We start from the raw sequence: 21992 nt of genomic DNA, 5'->3' as shown, positions 1-21992 counted from the left end.
CAATCTCACTTAAAACTTTTCCTCCTAATACTGCAGAGTGTGTGGATGAGAAGATCCAAGTGCACTGAGCATTCATCACCTGGCAAGCATGGCATTCTTTAAACAAAGGCCATGGTGGTGACCATCACCCCCACTGAACAGGGCGTTAATGATCACAGGCCTCTCTCTTCTCTAGTTTTTCAGAACATGGTCCAGCACCAACGTTGAGCCAAGTAAATTTGGCCAGTCCCATGTCAGCTTTTGACTGCATCAACACATAAATACTTTAGTTATCAACTTAAAAAGAGAAACTGTGTTTAAGAGATTTCTGGGCATTGTTGACTCGCTCTATTGCTTGCAGCAGAGTAACATATTATGCCGGAAGCCCAGAGAAATACTGCTCACTTCAGAAAGGTAGGAAGGAAGGAAGGAAAGAAGGAACAGAGGAAGAAGGAAGGAAGGAAGGAAGGAAGGGATGGATAGATGAATGGAGGGAGGGAGGGAGGAAAGAAAGGAGGAAAAATATACAGTATCCTAATGACTTAAGAATGTTGAACTAAGCACATTACCTAAAGGTTCCACTCTGTCCCCAGAGAACAATATTGATGACCAAACCCATCTAATGTGTTGGTCACTGGGACATTTAAAGTCTGAACTGTAGTGAGCTCCTACTTAACAGAACCAAGGCACATAGGCAGACAGGCGGAGAAAAGGCCTCTCAGTTAGAAGAGCAGTATTTGTTTCCAGCTCAGCGCTTGTAGAATATCATCTTCTGGCTGTTCAAGTCCATCCAGGTTCAGAGGCTGTGACTAGCGGAAATCGATATTCCTCCTCTGGACTATGGGAGGCTGTGTTACCACGCAGCTCAGTTCCATACATATTTAGTGAATCTTTAACCTGTCCAGAGAGGATGAGGTGTGAGGGACTTACACAGAGACAGTCCCAGCAGAAAGCATGAAAAGCAGTGGGAGAGGAAGCCCCTGAACACCACAGACTAATGAATGACAGAAACATGGAAGAGAGAAGCTGGGCAGGTGGCTCAGTGCTTGGAAGCATGCGCTGCCTCTGCAGAAGACCAGTTGGATTCGGAGCACCCACAGCAGGTGGCAAACAACCACCTAATAATTCTAGGTCCAGGGGTTGCCTCTTGTCCCGCAGACAGCTGTATTCCCATCCGTGTACCCACACACAGACACTCACAGCTACACACATTTAAAAAGAAATCTGAGCAGGAATACAGAAGAGGTACTAACAGCCAAACTGTGACATAATTTTAACTATATTATTATCACACCCATAATGGTAACTTTCTTTCTTTCTTTCTTTTTGATTTTTGTTTGTTTGTTTGGTTGGTTTTTTTGGTTTTGTTTGGTTTGGTTTGTTTTTTTGTTTTGTTTTGTTTTTGGGGGGACAGGGTTTCTCTGTGTATCCCTGCCTGTCCGGGGCTAACTTTGTAGACCAGGCTGGCCTCGAACTCACAGCGATCTACCTGCCTCTGCCTCCAAGTGCTGGGATTAAAGGCGTGTGCCACTATCACCTGGCTAATAATGGTAGCTTTCTATCTTGGTGTTATTTCCCTTCTTCTTCTTCTCCTCCTCCTCCTTCTCCTTCTTTGCCTTTTTAGGCTTCTTCATCCCCTTCATCTTCATCTTCCTCCTATCATCTACAATCCTCCTAACATTTACAATGTTAAAACTAAGTGAGTACTATGGACATCTTTATTTTTGTTGGTGGTCAAAAGGGAGAAATGGAATGTGGTGCTATCTGCCTTTATCCCAGACCCTGGCAAGCAGAGGCAGGCAGATCTCTGTGAGTCTGAGGCTAGCCTGGTTTACACAGCAACTTTTAGACCATCCAGAGCTACAGAGTGAGACCTTACTTAAAACAAAAAATATAACTTAATTAAAAAAATAATCTAAGTTTCTCCTTAAGTGTGACTTTGCCAATGTTTTACAAAAATTCCTTGATGCCTGTGATAGAATCTATGACTTGTCACTTGTCACTTAGAGTCCTCTCACTGATCCAGGCAGTCTATCCAACCCAGGCTACTGTAAGTTATTGACCATTAAAGTTTGACAATTGTTCATTTCTACAAAGAGTTACTCTTGAACAAGTTACAACTGAATGCTTTAACATTCCAGCTCAGTATTGGCTATTCCTATGACCTACGGATCATTGTTTTATGGCCTGTGGCAAGGTAACAAGCACAGTATGGTGAGAAAGAGGCAACCAGTTGATAGATGCTAAGACCGATAACAAAGACCATCCACTTCCTAAGGTTCAAGGAGATGTTGTCAGAGATAAAATGATGGGTTTGTACTTAGTGATTAGCATCCTAAGACAAAGTGTGAGATTTAAAATCTCCTTGGTAGCACCTACTAAGAAATGAGGAAAACTTTAAATTCATTTCTTGCAATAAAAAGGGTGAACATATAGGCTATAAAGCCAGCCAGAATTTACTTTTCAGGCTAGGAAACTATCAGAGAAAACTTAACTCTCATTGCCTAGGTCAGACAGGGCTCCATTAATCAAGCGCTCTTGGGTGCTGGAATGTGTATTTCTACCCTTGGCTCTTCTTCCTATGTGACTTCAGTGACCTTATGATATGGAGTTTGGATTCCAGCAAAACAAAATAGTCAAACTGTTAGGCAGAAGTTGCAATGTCTATAATGATCTTTTTCTAGAAGTCTCTTCTCATGGTTCTTTAGTATTGCACTGGTCGCATCATTCAGTGTCCTTATGGGAATAACTGTCAAAGTCATGCATCACTAACTTCCAAACTGAAGGTTGGGTGCCATGGGCCACCTGTTGGCCTGTAATTATTCAGATTCCATAATATTGTTTGTCCACTGCCCAAGAATCCCAAACATCTCATATTATTAATGTGTCAGCTTTAATTTGTTTTCCAAGCCAGATACAAACATGGATAAGCACCCTCAAGGGCAGTTTCTTAAAGAAGAGCCACAAAATCCTGTCTGCATGCCTAGCATGTTGGTAGAGCCGATATCTCCTCATCTGATCTTAAATATAGAGCATCCCATGGTAGCTGACGCTCACTGAAAGCACAAGTTCTTAGGACGTAATGGAGAGCAGTGGGAAAGGCTGGAGGGATGTGAGCTTACAAGGTTGCAGCTCACTTTTCTAGCCATCTTTGTTTTGTCTGGTGGCTACTAAAGAAAACACCTAAACTGGTGAGTTACAAACAACAAAACACTATTGCTTCTGGCTTTGGGGACGGGAAAGGACAAGACCAAGGCACTGACAAATTTGGTGCAATTATTAAGACATATTCCTGATTTATAAGTGGCATGGTCATTTGTAATTACATGAAAAGGAAGAGCAAGTTCTCAGTCCCTCCTCTTTCATGAGGACACCAATGCCAGGCAGAAGAATGCCACCTTCATCACTAAATCACTTCCTCCCACCCCCATCTTCTACTGTCATCCTTTGGTGGGGTAAAATGTCATCAAAAAAATTGGAGTAAGGATCAAATGAACATTAAGGTCACTGAACTAGCAGAGGAAAAGGTGACAAGTTAAGAGCTGCAGGAAGCCTTTTGAGGCTGGAAAAGAAAAGGAAACTCATCTGTCTTTTTAAAATGTAATAATTCAAAAAATTTGAAATTATACTTATATCATTTCCTTCCTTCCCCTTTTCTCTCTCCAACATCTCCCATGGATAACCCCTTGCTCTGTCTCAGATTCACGGCCTTTCTTTTTCTTTAACTGTTGGCCTATACATAGGCATGTATATATATTCATGATGTAAATACAACCATTGCTGGGCTTGTCTCTGAGGAGGACTAGTTCTCCTGCTTTCAGCATTCCTTCCTTCTTTGACTAGGTAGGATTCAGGCCCCGGGAGCTCTCATGGCCTTCATGTCTTCCTGTCAGGTACTGTTATAAAATACAAACATGATCTTCTCATACCATGGATTAAAAACTCTGCTCAGGCGCCTGTTATCTTTTTAAATGAAGTTTATATTAATAAACAAGTGTCGCTAGCTTGTCTATTGGTGTCTTCCTTGTTCTGGCCTTGTTTATGCAGGGAATCCTGGGGCAGCCTGAATGGGGGGTTGGGTGAGGAGGACCAATAGGGAGGGAATAACAGGGTACAGTGATTTAAAGGGGGAAGTGGAAGAAATTTGGGGCTTTAAATAGGGAGTGAGGAAGGGGTGAATCAGAAGGAGAGAGGCGTATAAGATAACAATAAGGATGTCTGAAAACATCATATGGAACCATTATCTACCTAAAGTCACATATTGGAGTGAGAAGTTTGGCTTCTTTAAAAACCCAGTTATGTTATGTGAATATGTTTTTGTTTTAATCCGAGGTGTCGGATATGGCGCTGCTTCAGATTGTCCACAGCCCCTATCTATGATTTGTCTTGTGTTCGGTGTCTGTGGGGAACATGGTTTTTGCCAGCTGCAGATAGTTTACATTTGGAATTTGGGGGGGGGGGGGGCTCTGGAGAGGGTATAAATAGAAGAGCCCTTAGAGAGCCTGGGGCGACTGCTGTCGTCCCCCGCCCCCCAGCTGCTGCCCTTGCTGCTGCTGGTCCCTGCCGATGCATTTGCTCTTGCAGCATTCCCGAGTTGCTGGATTGCTGGCTGCTATTTGCTGACAATGATTGGGCTTGCCCCAAGGAACTCGACCCCTCTAACCAGCAGGAACTAGTCTAAAGAGGTTTATGCTCCTTTCCCCTCTCACCTTCTTTCTTGCCTACTTAGTGTTCGGAAGTAGGAAGGGATTGGGATGAGCGGTAGATATAGGAACCCAAGTAAAGTAGCCAAAAGGCCTGACTGCAACATATAATGCACACAAGTCTGAGAATACATACAAGTCTGAGTATACATAGACATATATAGTTTAGATGAAATTCTCACATTTGGGCTAGCAACGCTTCCCCAAAGAGCCGCAGACTGGCTAACGAAGACACCACACGCAGGCATGAGCCTCTCCAGTCGGTCAGTCTGAAAGCCCGCAGAAAGCAGCGTGCACAGCGCTGCGGCTACACGGACTCCATATCCTCTCCAGGCCTATAGGTTTTCTTTACTTTCTCCTGTATTAGGATAACAGCGTCATGCAGTTCTCGTAGCTCCCCTGGCTAGGTTCCAGGGCCAAGAGACCCACCATAAACCTCAGCTTTCACACTGAGGCTTCAGTAAACATCGGATTTCAGAAATCCACGATCTAGTCGCTCAGTCCTATTTGCACACACGGAACCAGACAGGCCTGTCTATGTTCATTCCCATATCTGTTTTTCTGTCAACAGAGATGTTAATCATACTTTTAGGGGGAGTCATGTCTCAACTTGTTAATTAGCCCACAAAGGTCATCCATTCTGCCTCCAAAACGCCTGTGGAATTTGCCACTACCTAAAATCAGCACTGGTACTGGTCTAATGCAAGCCCTAAGCTCTTCTCCTGGGGCATTTCAGCCACTTCCTGACTGGCTTAGCGATTTCCCCACTCCCTTCTCTTCCTTCCGTGTCTGCACTCCTCCTGGCCAGGCAGCTTTATAGAATGTACGTATGATTGCCTCACTCTGAGGATCAGAACTTTTCTTAAGCTCCTTTTTAAATACAATTTACATTAGAACCAAGCAGTATAAAAGCAAACCTCCTGTCTTAAAACATCTCATGCTAGACCTGGGCATAGTACTTATACTTTCAAGAGAATTAGTAACTTACATCACAGGATGTGAGAGTTATGTATTGTTTTCTATATATGGATGTAGTACAGAACTGCATAATACCAAGGCAATAAATAGTAACTTCTGATATTCTTTAGGACAGTGTGTGTGTGTGTGTGTGTGTGTGTGTGTGTGTGTGTGTGTGTGTACACACATTAAGATCCTGACTCCTGTAATGATCAGCTAGCGATACCCTAATGAAGAATTTCTAACTAGTTGGCTTACACAGACATTATTTTCTTCTTACAGCACTGGAAGCTGGATTTCTAGCACCAAACAGTGCTAGGGATTGGCTTAGAGCAGTGCTTCTCAACAGTTCCTCATGTTATGGTGACCCCAACCATAAAACGATTTTCATGGCTACCTTACAACTGTGAACTTGCTACTGTTATGAATCATCATGTAAATATATGTGCTTTCCAATGGTCTTAGGCGACCCCTGTAAAAGGGTTGTTACATCCCACCACCACCAAAAGGGTCATGACCCACAAATTGAGAACTGACAATTTAAAGTGAAACTTCCTTTCTGGATCAGTGGTGCCTGACTGCATTATGTAGTTACATGGTTTTGTCTCTGTGAATAGGGAGAGGGAAGATGAAAGAAAAGAGGGAAAGGAGGGAGAGAGGAAGGGAGGGAGAGAGAGAGACAGACAGACAGACACACACACACATACACACACACAGAGAGAGAAAGAGAGAGAGAGACAGAGACAGAGACAGAGACACAGAAAGACACAGAGAGACGAGACAGTGAATAAATAAATGAATAGATGAATTCTGAGGTTTACTTGAAGAAAATAGAATGCTCATCCTGTTGAATTAAGGGTCAATCCTATAACCTCGTTGAACCAGAATTATCTACCAACAGGTCACATCTCCCAATGCCTGCATGTCTAACCTAAGCTTTAAACATGTAGAATTCAGAAGGAGACAGTTCTGTTCCTGTTTTTGTCTTTCTAGTTACAAAAAAAAATAAGAATTTTTCCACAATAGTATTTCACACCTAAAAGGCACATACATTATCCTATTATAGATATATATGCACACACATGTGTGCATATGTGTGTGTATATGTATAATATATATAAATAAAACTTTTCCTTTTAAAAATGTTATTGTATACATATTTGATGTGTGTAGAAGTGTGCGTGCCACAATGTTATGTAGACTCGACTCTCTCCTTTACATGAGACCCAGGGATTGAACTGAGTTCATCGTGATTGCAGGCAAGCATCTTTAGCACTGAGCCATCTTGGCAGCCCTTTCCTATTCCATAGTCAACATCATCTCTGGTCTGAATTTTTTCTGGTCTCCTCTGATCAAAATGAAGAACTAATTTTTATTTCAACTTTGATCCTTCTTTTATGTTGTTTGCTAAGTCGATAGGTTGTACAAGAAGGGTATTCTCACTGTTCATGTTTTTCCACTCAGTGTTCACTATTACCTATCACAATAATTTGTTTATCTCACATTGTTTCTCAACGTTCTTTTTCCATATGCTTTAAGTCAAACAGAAACAGTTTTTAGAATCATATTAGTTATAAAATCTCAAATGGATGAGAACCTGAGAAATTATCTAAACACAGTCTTTATTTTGTAGATGAAGAAAGCAAGAGACAGACAGTGAGGTGACGTAAGCAATACCACAGCTGGTGCCTTTAGACTTTCTACATACACTCTAAAGCTTCTTCTGCGACTCCACTGATTCCCTACGAGACTTTTCCAGGACACAAATTGTGCAAGAGATGTGACTCAAATGTGTCCCTTCAGTGCTGAGTGCATTTGCCATTCCTGGGGCCTTGCAGTTAAAATACTTGCTTAAATTCACTGTTTAGCAGCTAATGGCAACATTCCTTTTCCATCATGTAGCTCCATTGGTAGAAAAATGCTGGCATGTTGTGTTTCAGTATGTACCTGTGTTCCTTATCTCTCCAAGACTTTAAACATGAATAGGTGTTGGATTTTGTCAAATGCTTTTTTGGCATCTAAGGAGATGATTATGTGGCGTTTTTTTCTTTAGTTTGTTTATATGGTGGATTACACTGATGGATTTCTGTGTATTAAACCACCCCTGCATGCCTGGGATGAAGCCTACTTGGTCATGGTGAATGATATCTTTGATGTGTTTGTGGATTCAGTGTGTGAGCATTTTATTGAGTATTTTTGCATCAATGTTCATAAGAGAAATTGACCTGAAATTCTCTTTCTTTGTTGGGTCTTTGTGTGATTTAGGTGTCAAGGTGACTGCCTCAGAGAATGAGTTTGGCAGTGCTCCTTCCATTTCTATTTTTTGAAATAATTTGGAATGTATTGGTATTAGGTCTTCTTTGAAGGTCTGATAGAATCTTGTGGTGAAATCATCTGGCTCTGGTTTTTTTTTTTTCTTGCGAAACTTTCCATAGGGGATATAAGACTACTTAATTTCTAGACTCTAGGTGGAGGGTTGAGAGTCGTATGGAAAAGTGGGGGTGGGGTGGGGAATGGTGGAACCTGGAGAGGTCAGATGCTCCACAAGGAGACCATCAAGGCGGTGGACACAGGGGCCTCTGCACAAATTGATGCACCAACTAAGTACAGTACATACAGAGAACCGAGACCCCCTGATCAGATGTAGCTGATGGTCAGCTCATTCTCTATGTGGAGGGGCCAGTGGGGAGGAGGGAGATCGGGGACTACCTCTGGCAGGAACTCTGGTGCTCAGGATTTGATTACTGCCCCTTGGTGAGGCGATCGTGTGGGCCTACAGAGGAAGGAGATGCAGGCTACCCTGTTGAGTCCAGATAGGCTGTGGTCAGATGATGGGGGAGGAGAGTCCCCTCGCCCCCATTAAAGGACTAGGGGATAGAAATAGGGCAGGCAAGGGAGGGAGAGTGGTTACAGGAGGATATGAGCAAGGGGGGTAACAATCGGATGTAACAAGAATAAATTATTAAATAAATAAATAAATAAATAAATAAATAAATAAATAAATCTGGGGAGGCAGAAGGAAAGAAAGAAATGCTGGCATAATGACACCATACTTGAATGTGACCATGAGGGATCTGAAAGACTCTCATGCACTCAATATGAAAATTGAGATGAGTAAAGGCTAGGATTATGCAAAATAACATTCATTAAGATTTGTGGCTTTACGAGAAGGGAGAGTGTGGATGGAGGAATGTCTTGAGTGGATGTAACAACTGTCAAAGCACTGTTTAGCCGATCAGCTGGGCAGAAGGATAGGAAGTGGAAAGCAAGCGGGACTTCCTGCAGAGGGGGCAGAGCGAAAAATTGACAGTTGGAGGGGATAGAAGGCGGTTGACAGTTGAAGAGAAAGGAAGAAGAAGTGGCCCGAGGGTCAGATTGGCAAGTGCTTGGGATATATGTATGTTATGAGGTTTAGAACAGTTTGTTTTAATTTACAAGTAGATTAGATTCTGCCAGGCCGCAGTGATTGCAGCTTTAAAGTGCGCTTCAGTCTCTCTGTGTCCGTTTTCAGCTTCCTAGGCCAAACCGATACAATTTGTTGTAACAAATTGGTGCTCAATGTATTTAGTGTATCCACACCCTTGAAAAAGGATACTTTGTTATAGTTTGGTGGGGGAAATAGACTACTATGTTTCCCCTCCAACTCACTATGGCAGAAGGCTCTCTTGGATCCTTTTTGGCCTTTTCTTGGCTGTTGTTCAGGAAGAAAGGCAGAAAGCTGAGAGATGCCAGAAAGCTAATTTACCAACAATGAGAAGAGAAGAAGGAACCAAACTCTTATCCATAGAGTTGATAACGTCTGAAATTCAAAACTTATTAGCTGCAAGGTGTTTGTCAGCTCTCTCTGCAAAGGGTTCGCCTATGTGAATTAGCAATAACTAAATTCAAAAGAATGGTGGACAGGGCTTCACTTACTGAAGCCTAAATTGGCACAACTGACCCAAGACTTAGAATTCTTTGTTAACTTTTGTATATTGAGATTTTTGTAGATTTTGACTGTAATTGAGGTGAAATATTTGTGCAGGGTGGTAGTGGCACACACCCTTAATCTTAACACAATGGAGAAAAAGACAGGTGGCTCTCTATGAGTTCTAGACCAGCCTGGCCTTCACAGGGGGTGACTCCTCAGCTGATAAATTACTTGCAAAAACAGCCTAGGATTGAAACTGACAAATTTTTCATGAACAGACACGCAAACTGCATGCCTCCCATGTTGAAAGCCTTTGTATGCTGAGTTGAGGTGTCACTGCTCTAGCAGCTGGCTTATCCCTCTAAACATGAGCTATTTTCATGGGAGGGGGGGGAACAGGTGGTGGTCACACCAGATGCAAAAAGACACCAAGGACTTACAGGTGACAAAGTACAGGTCAGCCTAGTAAGGTCCCAAAAACTCAAAGGCTAAAATTCATATACTTAAAAGGATAACCTTAATGTCTTTTCTTTTGCTCAAGGCAACCAGCTTGCCTCCAAAACGGGATACATTTTCTTGGGAGATAGGTTAAAGAGTTTTGAGTGACTGTTCAGGCAGCAAAATGTCCTTGTCACTTTTTCATTTGGGAAGCTGTTAATTTGTACTTCCTGTTTACTCAAGTAATTAATTTTATTACTTCTCCAGTCTCTGATGGGGTTGAAGACAGCAAAATCTTACGAGTATAACATGAATATAACAACTGTTTTGTGGTTCTTGTGTATGTATATTGGTGTAATAATATAAATGTATAGGTAAAAGTTTTTTTTCTTAGGCTAAAAAGGGGAATTGTGGAGGAATGTCTTGAGTGGATGTAACAACTGTCAATAAAGTGCTGTTTAGCCAATCAGCTGGACAGAAGGACAGGAAGTGGAAGGTGGGAAATCCTGGAAAGGGGGTGGAGCGAAGAATTGACAGTTGAAGGGAATAGAGGATGGTTGACAGTTGAAGAGGAAGGAGGGAGAAGCATCCTCAGGATCAGATTGGCAAGTGCTTGGGGTATATGTATGTTATGAGGTTTTGAGTAGTTTGTTTTAATTTACAAGTATATTAGAATCAGTTTAGATTCTACCAGGCCATAGTGCTTGCAGCTTTAAAGTACTCTGTGTCGGTTATCAGCTTCCTAGGCCGAACCGATAAAATTTATTGTAACAGGAGGGAGTATATGAGCAATCTTTATCAATGAGGTGAGGGTGAGACCTGTATAGGATTTATTAATATTGTTGCAGGGTAGGTTTTTAAAGTTTTTTCTTTTATGTTAGTGTAGTGAAATACACTAACTTAGGATATAAGGGATCCCATTGAAAAAGTGCTCTTCTTGTAGTCATTTTCAAACAAATAGAAAGCAAAAACTATTGTTCTTTTATTTTAAGAGAAACTTGGAAGTAAAACAAGGAAAGCAATCAAACAGAGTTAGTACATATTATTAAATTATTGAATAAGAAAAACTTGAATAAATACAGCTTGGTATTTTTATTGTAAAAGAAGTTCACAATTTAGATATTATAGTTAAAGAATAAGTAAGCCGATAAATAATTTAACATTAATCAAATATTACTTGATAAAATATGTGCTGCTAATTAAAAAATGTAAAACAGCAAAAATAATAGATACAGTATAAAAGAAGTAGCAAGGGCATGTATCAGTGTCTGCTTGAAATCTGCCTCTTTCAGTATAGATTAAAATTCAGAAAAAAGAAATCACAGGTGAAGATATTTTCTTTTTCTCAAAACCCACTTTTTACATTAAAGCCACTAGAGAAAAAAAATAGACAATACTTTACAATATATAAGTGTGTGTGTGTGTGTGTGTGTGTGTGTGTGTGTGTGTGTTAATGTGTTAATTCTCTCCTAAGAACCAGAGACTACTAACAAAGTCCCCAACGCCGGGCATGAGAAACTTTCCTTTGTTACTCATGGGAGTCCAAGAGTCTCCCCAAACAATGCTAACTATTGTCATTGTTCTGGGTTTGCCTCCTGAAAGTAAGACCTTGCTTCTGAATACTCCACACACCTCAGATGCTGGACTGAGAAGAATTGAGCTGGAACTGACCTGGAAACCTCCTCGCTGAGGACTAGTTTTCATATAGAAAGGAAGAGAAGCAACCAACAGTCCTATAAATAGTCCTGTAAAGCCTACAGAGCATAACACCAACCAGCCTGGCAATACAAATCCCTAATGGTGCATCAGTGGCACTTTTATTTTGAGGGGAAACAATAGTGGGAGAACTGGACTTAAGGTTCCCTCAATAAATAGGAGGGAGTTTATTTATCCATGGTTGGAGAGATCATAGACTCTAGAAGAGAATCTATTACTGTCATTTTCCTAAAATAATTTCAAACTATATGTTAAATACGTATCCTTATACTCTTAAATAAGTGTAGCTGTCACCACTCATCAAAGAAGCTACTTCTTTTATTGCACATGGAAATTATCACACAGACACACACTTGGTCAAAATATGAAGAATAAGTAGCCACAGAATAGCCAACTACAATAGATACATAGGCAACCAGACCCTATATTCTTCAGGCTCAGGGAAAATGACAGAAGAAGGGGCAGAAAGTTTGTAAGAGGCAGAAGACCAAGTTTCCTGATGCTAGATGATATTTTATAGACACAGGGGGAAAGCTGTGTCCATGAAAGCTTGTAGGCAGTATGGCTGCCTACAGAAATGTCTTCACAATGACAACCCCAGCTGTCATGCTGGTGGGGACAGGGGAAGTCTCACATGGTGCCACTCCTACATGAAGATCTATAGGCAAATAAATGTCTGTTCAGAGAGGGAGAATCAGTTTTCTTCAGGGATGAGTTCTACAATCCCAAGTAGCTCTAAACTACACATATATTGAAATTAGACAAAAGCATGCTTTTAAAATATAGCCTTTTCTCTCTGTATTGGTACATAGCTGACCAAATTTATACATGTAACTACATATGTAACTAAGCCCCACACTAAATAGATTCATGCAGAGCATGTATAAGGAGAATAAAGAAGAAATCATGAACTCAAGAGGAAGTTAAGAGGCCATGGGAGGAGCTTGAGAGAGAGAGAGAGAGAGAGAGAGAGAGAGAGAGAGAGAGAGAGAGAGAGGAAAATGATCTAAAAATAATGTGGTGGTTTGTTTGAGAATGGCTCCCACAGGGTCCTAGCTTGAATACTTATACCTAATTGATGGAAATGTTTCAAAGGAATTAGGAGGTATGGCCTTATTGGAAGAAGTGTGTTTCAAAAGGAAGGCTTTGGACTCGCCATTCCCAGTGTTCTCTCTGTTCTTGCTTGCAGTTTGAGATGTGATCTCTCAGGTGTTCCTGCTGCCACTCCTGCACTCCACCACCACAGACTCTAACCCTCTGGAAGTGAAAGCCCAAATAAACACATTCTCTTATACATTCCTTAGCCATGATGTTTTATCACAGCAACAGAAAAGCAGCTAAAACATATAGTATCATGTATGAAGCTTTAAAAAATACATTTAAATTAGACAAAAGATGCTTTTAAAATATAGCCTTTTCTCTCTGTATTGGTACATATCTGATGAAATCTATAATAACCATCTCTATGTTATAGTGAAAAAATAAATATATTATATATAAAATATCATATATTATGATATAGATTATATAATTTTTAAAGTATAGTTTTTTAAAAGAGAAATTTGGACTTAAGTTACATCTTCCCTTTCAGATATGTATGTCTTAAGAGTTGGCAAAGCTGCAATGTTGGCTTATCACAGGAAGTAAATTTGAATCCTTAGTTCTACAAATAAGTTTCATCCCTTTGATTAATACTTATTATAATACTTCATGCATCTGTATTTTAAGGAAAAAAGTAAATAGTCCTTTGCAATTTTAAGGATAACAATCATGGTCATAGAGTTACAGATGAAGTACTGTGAAAGTTCACGAGTTATTCTTGGTTTAGACTGGAATGACTAAAGAAATCTTTATACAAAATATAAACTAGTTAAGATTCAACATGTAAAAATAGGGTAAAGGAAACTCTAGGGCCAATAAGACAGTGCAGTGAATTAATGAGTTTGCTGCCAATGCTGAAACATGCCTTCCATCCCTGCGACACATGGCTGAATGAAAGAATCCTTTATCACAAGTTTTCCACTTATCTCTACATGTGTGCCATGATAAGCTGAACTCATATGTGCACGTGTGTTTACATTCACGCGTGTGCACCCCCCAAACACAATGTAATTTTTTAAAAAAAGGATAAAAGGAATTCAAAAGACTGTTTTTAAAAGCTCAGGAGGAAGGGCATGCCCGCAACAGGCACTTTCAGCAATCCTCTGGTACTGCAGGGAAGAAGAATAAGTACAAATTAGGAAAGCCTTATTTTCAAACTGAATGATTTAAAATAAAATTTTATTTATCTTACCTAGCTAATACAAGAGCAATGTTCTATAAAACATTTGTATTTTGAAATCAGTGAACTATGTGTCTTGATTTTATCATTATATTAAACAAAGTGCCTAAAATGCGGGTCAAAAAGTACAAAAACATTACTGCTGTATCGCATTCCCACAAAATATATTAAGTAATAAAACCGCTCTTGTTTTGTGAATACATTCCACATGCCAGAAAGTACCGGGATCATTTGCATACATTTTTCTTTTACATCTTACAATATGTGAAGTGTATGGCAGTTCCTAGTTTAGGGAACAAGCCAAAGGGTTCGTGAAGCTAACTTGATAAACAACACAGAAAAGCCTGGGGTTTTCATGACTCAGAATCTGACCTCCAAATAACTATGAAATGCTGCATCCCAGAAACAAACAAACAGGCAAGCAAAGACTCTAAACCCCACAGACTTTATAAATGCACATTTTCCCTTTCCATTTAATTGTCAACGACAACCAGCGAAAAGTCTCTTTTAAAATGTCACAAATAGTTTTCATATTAAATTGAACAGAATGCTAGTGCTGGAATAAAACGCTGGTCTTTAATCCCCGTGCTGCCAGCGTTCTGGTCTTAACACTTGGGTGATGAAATCTGTGCTATTTATCAGCAGGTTGCTTAATAGGTCAGCTTAGCTCCAATTAGCTTTGTAATGCTAGCGGTGCACCTGTAGAGTTACTTTTAATACACAAGTGCATTTACAGTTGTAACCAGGTAATGACTTGGTTTATCAAGGGACAGTGGAAGGCAGCTTCTCAGTCAAAGGCTTAGCCATCATCAACTCTAGTTTTGTGCATTATTTTATATTTTTAGGACCAGGTAGTAGAGCGAGGGTATCAAAGCCTGGTACAAAAAGTAGAGCAGAGTCCAGGAGAGGAGGGGCGCTCTCAGCCCTCTTAACAGTGCCGTGCAATATCCAACAGTCTAAACACCCGAGTCCTAAGCTCTTCCCACTTCCGCTTCCGGGGAAGAGATTCCCAAGCGCTCCGCGGGGCGGGGCGAGAGGAAGCCGGAAGCCAGGCCACTTCCGGAACGGGAAACTCCTGGCTGCGGCTTTGCCCTGTTTGACAGGTTGGGTTTCTGCCGGCGGCGCGCTGACTTCACCTCGCTCGGCCTCCCGTTCGTGCCCGGCTGCCGCCGTCCCGCTGCCCCTTTCTCGAGTCTCCCCTTCCTTATGTTCCGGGGCCGGAGTCCGGGAAGCAAAGACCCTCTTGCCCAGTCCCCATCATGTCCGAAGTGACCAAAGAGCTTCTGGAGCTGGTATGGGGCACCAAGAGCAGCCCGGGAGTGTCGGACACCATCTTCTGCCGCTGGACGCAAGGTACCAGGGCAGGGCTCAAGATTTCAGGCGTTCTGCCAGGGCTCTGGGAGTCGGGCGGGGACGCCCTCTCGGTCCCAGTACCCGCGCTCCACCACCTCACCCCGGCCCCACCACCTCGGTTACCTGGCGTTTGGTCCCAGTTCCCTGTACTCTTTACAAGTACCCTTTCTTGGTCCCAGTACCCCGCTTTAGGTACTCTGGCACCCGCGTTCTGTCCTAGTAGCCTGGCTTGGTCTCGGTATCTCAGCTTCATCCCCTCACTCTGTGCTCCCGTCACCCCCGCCCCCCCCCCCCCCCGCAACGTACTTGGCGCTTAGTACCCCGGCTTCAGTCCCACTAGTATCCGCACTCTTTCCCTTTTACCCACCCTTGGTCCCAGTACCCCAGCTCCGGCCCCTCTGCTTCTCGCACTCTTTCCCAGTACCAGTGGTTGGTCCTAGTATCACAACTCCAGTCCCTCCGGTACTTGCACGCTTTCCTACAGAGCTTGATTCCAGTACCCCTGCTCTGCCCTCCCCTCCGCCCCCTAGGACTCTGCGCTCAGTTCTAGATCCCGGACTTGGTTCCAATAACCCAGGTCGGGGCACCCCCAGGTACCCTGTCTTAACCTCCATTGCCCTGGTAATGTCCTGTTGGATACTCCGTGGAGCTCGGTCCCCTTACACATGCCCCAATCAGTGGTTCTCAATTTCCTTAATGCTGCGACCCTTTAATACGATTCCTCATGTAGTGGTGACCCCCTAATTATAAAGTTTTTTTGTTACTACTCATATCTGTAATTTTGCCCCCCGATATGACTCTGATATACGACCCCCTCAAAGGGGTTGCGACCCACAAGTTGAGAACCACTACTCTGAACGGAGTTTGATGGGGAGAAATTGGATGGGACAGTGTTTCCCCAAGTGCTAAGCGCCCCTGCCACTCTGGGCGGACTTGATGCAGGGTGAAGGCGTGAAAGGGCCTTGGTGGACTGCAGTGTGTGAAGCCTTAGGGGTGCCACCTCCCAGGATCATTACACCTCCAGCCTCCAAGTGAGCCTTAAGTTATCAGCCTTTGATTTATTTTGTGGGTAGGGTGGGGTGGGGTGGTGATCTAGGTGACTAATGCCAGAAAGCAGCTTTATGTTGTAATTATGTGGTTAGGCGTGGCGCTCCAAGTGAAACATAGTATCCCTGATTTTGACACGGTGTCTGATACTGTTTGTTTGGGGTGGGTTTTTTGTTTTTGTTTGGTTTGGTTTTTTTGGTTTTGTTTGTTTGGATTTTTTTGTGGGGTTTGTTGTTGTTGTTTTGTTTTTCGAGACAGGGGTTCTCTGTGTAGTTTTGGCTGTCCTGGACTCCCTTTGAGTGCTGGGATTAAAGGCGTGCCACCATGCCTGGCTGTTTGTTGTGGTTTTTAAAAGGAACGTGGATCACAGCACTTCCTCTGCCAGTCTAAAGACTTCAGAGTTACCTTTAGGCCGTTGCTAAATGTTGCTTTGGTTGTCTTTGGGGACCAGTGGAGTAGGCATAGCACACTGACTTGCTTGCATTAGTAAAGTGGCTTGATTTTGTGGTCGATAACTGCAATGAATTGGCAACTGCAACCTCAGTCTTCTGAAAATAAGATGCAGGTGTAAAATGATGGGTGTAAAACAAATTATACCCAGAGAGATTCCACATATGAAGTTACATTAGCCAGGCTACTTTGCTTTGCTTATTAAAATAAGTCAACAGAGTAGCACATAATTGTTTTTCACTGCTATGGCAGTTTCAGTTACTTCTTTTTTACTTAAAGAAGTATCCATTTTGGGTTATTTTTGAGCAATCTGTACTTAACGATTTATTTTTTACTTAGAAATATGTGTATATGAGTGTTCTGCTTCCCTGTATGCATATATACCACATACATGCCTTGCGCCTACAGAGGCCAGAAGAGGACATTGGATTCCCTAGAACTGAAGTTATGGTACAGATGGTTGTGAGCCTGCATATGGATGCTGGCAATTGAACCCCAGTCCACTTCTCAAGCAATCAGTGTCTTTTGCCACTATGCCATCTCTCCAGCTCTCCAATCTTGTTTAAAGGCAATACGCCTTTTTAATAAAAGGCTTGACCTTAATTTTGATTTTGAAACAAGGTCTCACCATGTAGTTCTGTCTGGCTTTTTTAAAAAAATTTTTTTTAAGTTTGAAATTTGTTTGTCTCGTTTTTCTCCTGTTCATTTGCCTACCCTATTAAAAATGATTTTTTCACATTTTTAGTTCATTAGCACCATTTTTTCTTTTTTTTTTTTTCCTGCAAACCACATTGATGTCCCCAGTTCTTGCAGCTGAAGCCTGGGATAGTGGAGCAAACGTCAAGTGCCTGCAGTGGCGGTTATTAGGTGAAGGGACAGAGTCCGAGAAACACTTGGAGCCCCTGGAGCCAGTCATGTAGGCATCTGAAGAAAGTGTTCCAGACAGAGGGGATCACCTCTGTAGAAATCTTAGTGCCAAATGTTCCCCAGACTTTTGATTGGGGAACAGGAAGGAGGTCAGTGTGGCTGGAGAGGGACAGTGTCTGTGTGTGGGATAAACATTCTAAAAGTCATATAGCCATATATGGCTTTCTAACCATTGTAAAGGAGGTTGACCCACATTTCTAAATGAACTAGGAGCCACTGGAAGGTTTGGAGCAAAGGAGGCACAGGTTCTGTATTTGGAAGGCTGATTTGGCTACTGAGGTTGAGGGCTGACAGTGATGAGACAGGAATTAAGATCAGGTAGTCTCCCTGGTCCAGGAGGAAAGATGTGCCGATCAGGATAGTAGCATTGGAGACAGTAGGAAGAGATCAGGTTGACCATGTCCCTGCAGAGCCCAAATTGGCTCCTTCCTGTCTGACAGAAGTAATATCGATCATCCAGATGGGAACATTTGATGTACTAGGAGTTCAATTTTTGTAACTAGCAGGGCTGATTTCATAACTCAGTGTTTGGTAGACCTCTTGCAAAGAGCCAGTGTCTTTTGTCTTTCTCAGTGTTTCTCTGGTACTGCTGAAAAGCTGCTGTGGGTAGTGTAGGTTTTTTCCAAAAGCTCTTTTATGAAGCATTTGGAGACTGTGCTTTCCCTGGCCTTAGTTTAAATTTCAGGAGCTAAGGATCCACACTGTCCTTTCCTCCAAACGTCACGTTGTTTTATTGTGTGACCTGGAAAAAAGAGGTACTATCTATAGCAGCTTAATGTGACTTCTATCTTTTTGTGATGGGGCAGGGTTATATTTGATTAAAATCAGATTTTAGGGCCCTAGGTAATAAGGGACAGTCTTTATTAAATAATATGAAAAATAGGATTTTTAACTTAATGAAAAGTGAGGGATCATTTAAAAATATAAAATGGGCCAACAAGAAAGCTCATCAAGGAAAGGTGCTTGCCCCCACGCCGGACCACCTGAGTTTGATCCTCAGCACGTATAGGCTTGAAGGGGAGAGTCAACACCTGCAAGTTGTCTTCTCACAGCTGCATCCACATCCACACACGCACCCACTTCTCCCCTAACCCCCCTCTCTCACACACAGACACACACACATCATTAGTAGATCATTTGTGTTAAAGTTTGAACTTACGTTTTTCTTTCTTTAACAAAACTAAATTGTTATTTATTCACCTAACAAGCAATTAAAACAACCAAAGTTGCAAGCACATGAGGGGGTTAGTTACTTGGTAGTTTCAGTATGCACTGTAGTTTCTTTACTTCAAAGATTTTAAATATCTATTATATGGCATTATGCTGTCTGTACAGGGTTTTGAAACCTTATTTGACTCTTATCACAACCTTGCAAGTTAGCAAAGGATAAAGGTCTCTTTTCTAACATTATTAGCTAAGGAAGTAGGACACCATGCAGGTATTTGTCTTAGCTCCGAGCCTCTGACTTATCTCACCAAGTCTGTTCCTTGGTTTTACAGTGGCTACTACGCTGGTGGCCTCAGTTGAACAGTTTGTTGGAGGAATGTGTATATATGTACAGGCGAGGCTTGAGAATAAAAGACTGGAAATTTGCACAGAGGTTCATGGCTCACATCTAAATTAGGTGCTATAAAACATGAAACTTAAGTATGGCCTCACTGTGGAGTACGTGACAAAGCAGTGTTTGTCAGGCCAGTTATTAGATGCCTAGTTTTAGATTTAGTCAGAAACTTATTCTTTTTGTGACAAGCAGATTTCTTTTAAATTTAGGAAATAATCCAAGTGAAAAAAAATGACGCCTGACAAGAAAAGTAGCCATATATTACAAATTCATATTCAAGGTAGAAATGAAAACAACTCACTGTAGTGTGGCTGTACTGTGAGCAGCACTCATGGACCTTGATAGCTGCATTGTAGCCGTGGACTTTTTAATAATGCCTTTACTTCTTTGACTATTGGTGGGACTTTTAAGGAAGGCTAGGGCTCACCCTTAACTCACTGCTTATTACATGAACAGAGGGATTGTGGACCCTCGTTGCCCCTCTGCACTTACACGCAGTACCAGGACTTCTTCCTTACTCACCTCGGATAAACAGTGAAGGGCTCTTGGCATCAGCTCTCTTATCCACGCGCTGACATGATGCGTGCTGAACAGATAGAGCTCAGCAGAGGAGAAGATGTGGGGACAGGTGGATTCTCGATGGTATGGCCTCAGACTCTTGGCTTCGATCCTCATTCCTTGTTTGGACCTGAAACTTGCTTTCTACCATGATAACCAGCACTCTTAGTTGTCACTGTCCTTATTAAGTTTTTTTCCACCTATCTTAACTACTCCCAGCTCTCCATTTACTGTTACCCTGAACTCCGTGGTGTAGTGTGCTAGATAACCATGTGCCTGGCACCCGGACAGACAGTAATTACCCCTTAGCCAGGTCCTTCCTGCTTCTATCCTTCAGCCTTGTCCACTGTCCTTGTGCTTCTCAGACTTAGCATCTAGAGAGTGCCTCATTCCCGGGACTCCAGCCAGTGGCCTCGCTTTACTTTGCTTTAGAAATCTTCCAAGATTTCTATCTATTAGGACACCAGCTTTCATGTTCCCGGAACACTCTTAAAATTCAAGGAACTCAACATGAAGGCAGATAGTGTCTCGGTAGTATTGTGTAAACTGCTTTAACTTCAGATGGCTCCTTGCATCAGCCTCTGGTACTATAAATATGTAGGAGGCTGGGGGTGGGGGGGGGGGGAGGCACGTTTGGGAACCTCTGGCTGCTGCTATCACTATTGCTGTGTTGCATTTTCTCAGCTCTTGTAAGACAGGACTTGGGTTTCCTTTTTCCATATCAGTCACCGAATCGTCTGTCTGTCTGTCTGTCTGTCTGTCTGTCTATCTATCTATCTATCTATCTATCTATCTATCTATTTATCTATCTATCTAATTTGTTTGTTTCTTTTGAGACAGGGTCTCACTGTGTAGCCCTTGCTGCCCGGAACTCACTAAGTAGACTCAGGTTGGGCTCAAACTCAGAGCTCAGCTGCCTCTTCCTCCCAGGATTAAAAACATATGCTTTTTTTTTCCTTAACTTTTGCTCACACCCTTCATCCTTTTGGCTAACATCAAGTGCCAAAATAATTCTTCATGCTCCCATCCTTTTTCCTTCTGTGACACTTGCATAACAGTTTGCTTTTGCTGTTTCTCCTGTCATTTAAAGTCTGGCTGTTCTCTCTAGCTCTGAGTTTTCTTTTGTAGTATTTCCAGTGGCACTTTATGTCTAAGCACTTGTCCCAGCTGACTTCTCTTGTGTCTAATTGTCCTTTTCCTGAGCCTCAGCTACTATATTTCTGTCTTGCCTGTTTTTCTAAGCTGTTACCCTGCGCTGCTGACCCAGCCTTTGCTCACTCTTTTAATGTTCTCAGCTTTGTTACTTTTGCATGCTAGCATTTGCTTCACTGACCCATTTCAGATGGTTGCAGTTCTATCTGTCGCCCCAAATCCTGCCCCGAGGTCCAGCATCTCCTGCTTCTCAGTGGTAGTAATGGGCTGCTTCACATGTTTGAAACTGACCTGTTTTACATCCTTGAACCAAACACCCCTTATTGGCTTCCCTTTCAGAACTTCAACAAACATTAATAAGCAGTGAGTATACAGCATATGGGGAAAAAAGCGATCAGTTAAAGATATGATACCCATATAATAAATTAATATAAATGTAGATAATGATAAACGCTGGTTCTGCTGAGGGATGGTAGACTACTTAGACAGGTTTGCCAGGAAGTCTCTGTAAGGAGTTAACATCTAAATTGAATCATGAAGAAAATGAAGACCAGAGTAGAAGGAAGCATTAATAAAGGCTTCATTGCTAAGCAAAGGAAAGGGAAAAGAGGGTCCATTGGCTTGGTCTTTAGACCAGAAAAGGGAGCTAAGGTTTTGTTCTGCTTGCAGTGCGAGTCCATAGAAAGATTTTAAGCAGGCTATGACCAAATCTAGCTTCCATTTCTGAAATACTCTCCAGGCAATACTGATGAATAGGAGGGGTTAAGGAGAGAAGGAGCAGGGAGGTGTGGTGGAAACTTTTATTCTAGATGAGAGGGCATCTTGGTTTGAACTATGAGGCAGATGAGATATGGGGTAGGAATTGACACAGTCAAGGTAATGTTTCAGAGCCTTGGGCCAAAAGGAAGGAAGACGTGCAGAAGGTGAGCCAGCTTCTTCCGAAAGGCCAAGCATGTGTTT

At 42.1% G+C, this 21992-nt stretch overlaps 1 protein-coding gene across 4 annotated transcripts in view; it reads left to right on the top strand.

The window, feature by feature from the left end:
• The first annotated feature begins 15019 nt into the window (after positions 1-15019).
• Positions 15020-21992, top strand: part of MINDY3 (MINDY lysine 48 deubiquitinase 3) — a 66438-nt gene continuing 59465 nt past the window's right edge. For 2 of the 4 annotated variants that reach the window (XR_014779558.1, XM_084783670.1), the window contains exon 1: positions 15020-15337. Coding sequence is in view for 2 of the 4 variants with exons in the window: in XM_084783670.1 (XP_084639796.1) it covers positions 15244-15337 (94 nt within the window). In the remaining 2 variants the exon portion in view is untranslated. The remainder of the gene's footprint in view (positions 15338-21992) is intronic. The other 2 variants (XM_084783669.1, XM_084783672.1) reach the window with 2 other exon arrangements.

The sequence above is a fragment of the Acomys minous genome (assembly GCF_964271855.1).
Source record: "Acomys minous genome assembly, chromosome: 5".
In the NCBI taxonomy this organism is placed as follows: Eukaryota; Metazoa; Chordata; class Mammalia; order Rodentia; family Muridae; genus Acomys; species Acomys minous.
Note: the sequence above shows the minus strand (reverse complement) of the source record. Positions and strands in the feature narration are given on the sequence as shown.